Source organism: Gymnoscopelus microlampas (assembly GCF_963454915.1).
Source record: "Gymnoscopelus microlampas genome assembly, chromosome: 15".
Lineage (NCBI taxonomy): Eukaryota > Metazoa > Chordata > Actinopteri > Myctophiformes > Myctophidae > Gymnoscopelus > Gymnoscopelus microlampas.
In genome coordinates, this window is record NC_139952.1 from 32288775 (window position 1) to 32296088 (window position 7314).

A 7314-nucleotide genomic window follows, 5' to 3' on the forward strand; every position below is an offset into this window, starting at 1 on the left:
TTCTGATACCACTGTAACAGTACGTAACCACCCCCCTGGTTAAGGAATATTAACAATAAAACATCTTCTATTCTATTGGATTCATCATAGTTTTGCTTCCTATTAGGTGAACTCTGGTAAGGAGATATGACTATTGACTACGACTACTTACTCCCATATCTAAACATCTTGTTTATTCTTAAGCTGTGTACACTGTGTGCCATTTGAATACCAGAATACATTTCCAGGTCATGGAAAAACCATCATTTGTCATGAACGCCAGCGGAAAAGCTTCAAATCTTAGTCCAACATACTGCAAATAAATGAGCGTGCAAATAATTGAATACACTTGCGTCTCGGGAGGGACTAGCGCAATAACGTGCGTGCGCATCTCGTTACTACTTATCTTCTGCCTGTTGCCTTCCTATTCTTCCTGCAATGAGGAGGGAATAGTGGAACACACAATAAACACAAGACCGGAGGAGAGCCCAGCGGGGGTATTCACGCTCCAACTACATGAAACATAATGCCGATATGACACGCACGCACCGACACACATGACGCACCATAATTCATTAAATATTTAGAGCAGGGTCCCGTCTAATGATGCCTTTTGTAAGTTACTAGAGGTGCGGGTCGCTGCGCGACCCTTCCGTCTAGCTGCTGGCGCGGGGCTCTCGTCTAGTAGCCTGTAGACGTTCATTGCAACAGCGGTGCGCAGAGGCGAAAGCGAAACGTACCGTTGTCTTGGCGGAGAGAGCATGGTCGAGTGACCATCAGTTTGTATTGAGAGAGAGAACGGAGAGAGCATGGTCGAGTGACCATCAGTTTGTGTTGTTGAAAGAGAGAGCATGAGGACCCGCATGAACCACGCAGACCCACAAACACACAGCCATGCATGCGCGCGACTCTCTATTGTATAATAGGATAGGTACAGTACTTCTTCATCTTAGATTTAAATAACTAATCTATGATTATCAACTAATTTATGATTGTTAGTCTATGGTGATTTAGACAGATGCCAGGTTAATTTGTTGACCTGGCCTATAGTTTGTATAGTTTCAATGTTTATATTATTTATTTTCTGATAATAGAATGTTTAGACTGATGATAGGTTCTTGGTTTACCTATGATGATCCTAGATTACAGAGACAGTGCACATTAGACTTATATTCATTTATTGGAATGCCTTCTGAGGGCACACATCTCCGCACTGCACTGTCTCTATGCATTTGATATATAGATTACCTTGTGTTTACCTTGCTTACTGTAAATCGCTCTGGATTAAGAGCTGGATTCAAGCTGGTGTGCTAATAATAATGATAATAATAATTAATGTCATTAAAGGATATTTGGACTGGCCTCGTCCTCCCAGCCTCCTGGCTTTGATGTTGGGGAAAATATCTCTGATTATTTTACCAAAGTTTGCGGCACTCAGCGGTCGATGCTGTAGATTATCACAGTACCTCCTGAAACACACGCGCGCGCGCGCACACACACACACACACACACACACACACACACACACACACACACACACACACACACACACACACACACACATGGTTAGACTGATTGATGCATTTATTATACAAACATATTTGCACTCATCTGTCAAAAGGATAATACAAGGAAGAAGATAATAAAAAGCTAATTTCTTATCTTTAACTGTATCACAGTAATAATGTTGGACAATTTGAGTGTGTGTGCGTGTGCACGTGCGTGCGTGTGTGCGTGCCTGCGTGTGTGTGTGTGTGTGCGTGTGTGTGTGTGTGTGTGTGCGCGCGCTCGCGCGTGTGTGTGTGTGTGTGTGTGTGTGTGTGTGTGTACTTACTTGTACGTCTCATAGACATCCTGTTTAGGCAGACAGGTGTCTGAATGTTCCTCCAGGTGACTTCTGATCCAGTTACAAGTGTGGAGTTGATCAGCTGTGTTCATTGAACTGGAGTCACCCCCACTACTGTGGACACACACACACACACACACACACACACACACACACACACACACACACACACACACACACACACACACACACACACAAATATGTTCAAATTAAGATTTTTTTCTTGTTAAAAAGAGAGGTTTTTAGTCCCAACGTTTTTAGCGTCAACAGACTGTGGTACTATCAGATAGTTAGTGTTATTCAATGTAAATTTCATCACCAGCACATGTCTGTGCAGACAGACATGACAGATTGTCATCTCGCGATAGAGAGAGAGAGAGAGCACACTCCACCTCTCTTTATGTTAGGAAAAATGTATGAATGATGAGTCTGTCCTACGTAGTCTGACAGCACAGCATACTAACTTGCTCTGAGGAATCTTACAGAGGCTTTTACACACCTAGACGTATGCACGACACACACACGCATGTAAACCCCCGCCCACACACACACGCACACACACGCTTACCCCTTGTCCCCAGAGCTGGGTCCTGAGGGCAGCTGGAGGTAAAGGTACAGCTTGTCATTGTCATTGAATCGTTGAACGTCTTGCTGTTAAAAACACAACAGAGATAATTATGACACCATTATAGTATTTAGTAGAAGAAGAATATTATAGAATAGAAAAAATATATTTTGAACAAGCCACAGCCTAAATCCACCATCTGGTGTCATAATATTAATATAAAGCATTTAAATACTCTACCAACCACTAAGTAAGTCCAAAACTTACCGTTTAAACATGGTGATGTGTGTGTGTGTGTGTGTGTGTGTGTGTGTGTGTGTGTGTGTGTGTGTGTGTGTGTGTGTGTGTGTGTGTGTGTGTGTGTGTGTTAGCTACTCACCAGAATCCTGTCTACTTTCTCCTGTACGTTCTTCCTGTTAGATAAAACATACAGTCTGAGTCAGTTTATTATAACATTTATACACAACTCGTGTAATACTTCAACTAATGTGCTGATTGACAGTTTGTTAGCCTTTTAGAATATTCTACTTTTTTCTGCATGAATAGGACCTAAAACATTATCAGTGGCAAGTCCTAAAAGTAGATGAAGAAAATCCAGTCCAACAAAAATGTGCAAAATCTCTGAGTGTGTGTCTGTAGTTCACATATCTCGAGAACTGTCTAACCAATCGACTTCAGTGTGCAGTGCCCGGTGTCGAGTCGGTCGGATAGGCCCTTGTCCAGAAGTGCCACTTTCTTTAATGTCTACTTTATTCTGACACCATGTTACGTTATTATCCTAGTCTAATAATAACGAGGCAGAGAGAGAGGTTCTGTTCAGTTTACTTCAAATCCAGCCGGCATATGATCACATGACATGGGGCGGCCATAGCTGAGTGGTTAGTGAGCCCGCCTAGGGAGCCAGAGGCCCTGGTTGCCCCAGGTTCGATTCCAGGCCAGGCCAGCATATGTGTCGATGAAATGAAATTTGTCCCTGAGCAAGACTCTTATAACCCCTAATTGCTCACAGGTTCTCATTGGAAACAAGACTGCAAGGACTTTCATGAACAACCTGTTAAAAGGAATTATCCTTATCCTTACATGTATGTTGTATATCAAGCGTTCTCATTGGCTCTCACGCGACACTGGTGTTAACCCCTTACACAACAACCGGTATGCCCATATATAGGCATATATACTGTATATGGGGATCCGGTTGTCCAGAACCTCCAATATGACCATATTTGGGTATGCCCATACATGGGCATATACTGATTACATCAGGGATGAAGCGTAAATAGCTGTAAGTAGTATTGCAGTAGTAGTAGCGTCAACTTACGAGATGTTGGTCTTGAGTTTCTGCAGTAACATGCTGGGTTCTGTCTCTCCCTCCCCCTGGTCCAGCTCTCCTCCTCCTCCTCCCCCCCCTCCCCTCCTGCCGGGGGGTCGATGCTCCTCTGACATCACTGCTGCTACACACAGCCTAGCTTCTCCCTAACGCCATCTACGGGATAGAAGCACAAATCACTGCTTTGATACAGACATGCAAACAAGATGGACAAGGAGATACACACAGAAAAGTCCAGGAAAGTCCAGGGTGGCATTCTGATCAATAATTGGATTGTGGTCGGTTGAGTGAGTTGCTTGAGTTTGTAACAGTTGTGATTACTATAAGTAATCATAAAAAAAACAGATAATAATAATTTTAAAGTACCATACTGGTGGTCTATCATGTTGATCTCACTGACCATTCTGATGAGTGTGAAAAGACTGACACGCTCACACGTTTCAACGTCAGACTCTTACACTCCTTTACAGTACAGATCATACTTCCTCGTTTTAGCGCGCGCTCTGCGCGTAACGTCAGCATCCCATAATAACCACAGTCTCTTAAAGGGACCTTAACCACTATATAGCGACTTACAGCAAACCCCATGTATCACAGTGTGACCCATGTTATTAGAACATAACACATTCATGCCGGTATACTTGATATTACTGAGCACCCTTTTACAAAGCATACAGTGGTTTGTTTGATTTTCAAGGAAGCCCATGGTTTCCATTCATTTCAGTAGTATGAAACTTTGCAGGGACTTGAAACTTGCTTGAGACAGGTAATCCAAGATGCTTACTGTAATTGTGCCTTTAGTTTTTGTCAAAGTTATGTTATCACCACTGTGTTATAAAGCATTTTAAAATGCCTATTCATTTGAAAAGGCTTACTGAAAATAGTCCCTGGAGAAAAACAGCAATATTCAAACACTCATTAACTGCGCAACTGTGTTTGGCCAGCATTAACTGGTTATTCGCTCAAATGTGCAAACTCAACTTGCAAATGCCGAGTCTAAAAATAAAGCCATTAATGGGACAAAGGCCTGAGCAAGGCATCAGTAATGAGTGATGTGATGGCTGTGCCGTCGGCTCAGCGCCATCTGAGTTGCAAACCGATAGGGTGGGAATCAGTATTGTCTTGCAGTAATATGTATTTGATGAGTTCAAGACGATCATTTGACCATTAATAAAAAATAAATCAGTACTATGTGATGCATGTTACAGATGACAAACCAGAGGTTAGTGTTAGTGTCATAGTTTGTCACTGTTATGTGGTTGTGACATATGAAAGTACTAAGCATACAGTTTATGCATCCAAATCTGACTGGATTATATGGATGTATGACAAGAACATTTTAAATCTTTGATAAATATTTGATAGAAAACAAGTTTCTATTTCCTTGAGTACTTTCCCCATTCCTGCATGCTAACTTGTAGGGCAAAATGCATCATATGGAATACAGCTATTTTTTCTGACATCATACAGTACGTCCAAACTTATCTGCCTGAGTAGTGGACATCAGCAGAACTATTTATGTAAACCATTTCAATCATAAATAAATAATTAAATACATAGTATGGAGTCGGGCAAAGAAAATAAGTCAAAGTGTCAATCAATATATCCTTGGACAGACATGAAACAAGATAGGCAGCTGTGTGTGTGTGTGTGTGTGTGTGTGTGTGTGTGTGTGTGTGCGTGCGTGTGTGTGTGTGTGTGAAACCTTTACTAGTTACTTACTTATTACAAAACATGCATTACCCACTTACAGTCCTATATACATTTCAATGCATTGTGAGCTTGTAGATCTGCTATTTTCTAAAGATGTTTATACATTTGAAGACATTCTGCATAATGAGTACTTTCTACTTTTGGTACGTAAGTACATTTTGATACCAATACTTTTGTACTTTTACTCAAATATATTTTGAATTCCGTACTTTTACTTGTAACAGAGTATTTCTACATTGCAGTATTGACACTTTTACTTAAGTAAAAAAAGTAAGTATTTTTTCCACCACTGAGCAACACCCTCATGCAATGGAGTATGCTTCACGGCACGCGCCAGTCAGTCACACCGGCTGTCATGTCAGAACAGACAATATCTCTGTAGTGTAGTAATACTGTAGTAGTAACACTGGTGTTGCACCCAAGTCGGTGACCTAATTGTCATTGGTATATTATTGTTCACAGAGCATGAAAGCAGCAGGTTGTGAATGACGACTGACTCATAAAGTCACACCACATTTATCCCCCATGGAGGCCTTTATCGAAAACGGTGACCAGAACGATTCTGGCCGTTTTGTATTCGGTCAGAGGAGACATTATTCGATAGGTCACCGATTCTGATGCAACACCGAGCCGTAGCAGCCAGGCTGCACGTTAGCCTGTCAGTTAACTGTCAGCGGATCAACCAGGCTTCGTCGCACGGGCCTTTCCACGCGCGACAAAAATGACGTAATTTTAACACAGAAAAAATGACGCGCTAGCGTCGACACAATTTTCTTTCTTCTTCATTATATGGCATTACGTCATTTTTGTCTAGCGACGCGCGGCTCGTGCGACGAAGTGTGTTAATTAATTAGCCGTTAGCTAATAGCTCCCCCGCGCGCGCTCGTTAGCTGTAGTTTTTTTTTCACGTGCATATTGTTAACGGGGGATAAAGCGCGTGGTTTACGTCAAGTGAACGTTCGCCGTTAGCCGCTAACCTAGCATAGCATGCTAACCAGCTGAGCTAGTTGCATTTGGCTAACATTAGCGAGCAATGGAAACCCCATTAAAAACACAATGTGTCGCGTGTTAGAAATTTTCTAAATAATTCGACAGAATAGTTTATAAATTATGTGACTGTTTTGTGTCACGTCAGATGAAACACACCCGAGTAATTATTTTACAAAAGAAAAAGAAAAGTACCTGATCCAGGATACAGCAAAAATCCCCTTTCAGATGTTTTTGTGATTGGACGACAGTGTGATGTCTGCCTGACTACAAAGACGACGTCTGCTCTGATTGGCTGGCTGCGCGGATTCTGCATGGATACAGAACCAGGCTTTAATATGATTGGTTGAGCGGAGTTCTTTTTTGGACTGGGATTTATTCGGGTCTGCCCAGTGACTGACATTTCCATAGCAACGAAAGTGAAAGTACAATTTTGAAAAAAGTGATGTGAATATGTTAACTTCTCTATTTTCTACGTAGACAGTGAAGCAATGGACATGAATTAATTCACATAATAAAACATGGACGCACATAATGGGCTTCATTTTCATGTTGTATTCATTTCAAATAAAGGGATCATAATATTGACATCAGACTGATGTCATGGTGGCAGTAGTTAATGTGTGGTTCAATACTACAAGAGTCTGTGGTATGGATAAAAACAGATTTTCAGTAGTGATTGATTCTCAGTCTTTTTAATCGGAATCTCAGAATAAGATCTGTAAGGGTCCATTTGGCTATCATTTAGCTGGGGATCATCTGGAACTCCCTCAAGGACCCCAGGCCCTGGGGGTCTCAGGACCCCACATTGAGAAGTTGAACCAGTGGAGTACAAAAAAAAAACATTTATTGAGTCATACATGTGGTATAAATATTCCTGATCAAGTATTACTCCAC

General features: G+C 41.6%; 1 protein-coding gene across 1 annotated transcript in view; it reads right to left on the bottom strand.

Moving 5' to 3' along the window:
• The window catches only part of rfx5 (regulatory factor X, 5), a 16812-nt gene extending 10172 nt beyond the window's left edge, over positions 1 to 6640 (bottom strand). Inside the window, exons 1-7 of the mRNA XM_084080681.1 lie at positions 6613 to 6640; positions 3709 to 3873; positions 2770 to 2803; positions 2394 to 2476; positions 1814 to 1939; positions 1332 to 1448; positions 1 to 23 (exon numbers count right to left, since the gene is read on the bottom strand). The exon at positions 1 to 23 is cut by the window's left edge and continues 56 nt beyond it. Of these exons, the coding sequence (XP_083936807.1) occupies positions 1 to 23; positions 1332 to 1448; positions 1814 to 1939; positions 2394 to 2476; positions 2770 to 2803; positions 3709 to 3833 (508 nt within the window). The 5' untranslated portion in view covers positions 3834 to 3873; positions 6613 to 6640. The remainder of the gene's footprint in view (positions 24 to 1331; positions 1449 to 1813; positions 1940 to 2393; positions 2477 to 2769; positions 2804 to 3708; positions 3874 to 6612) is intronic.
• Positions 6641 to 7314: the final 674 nt, after the last annotated feature.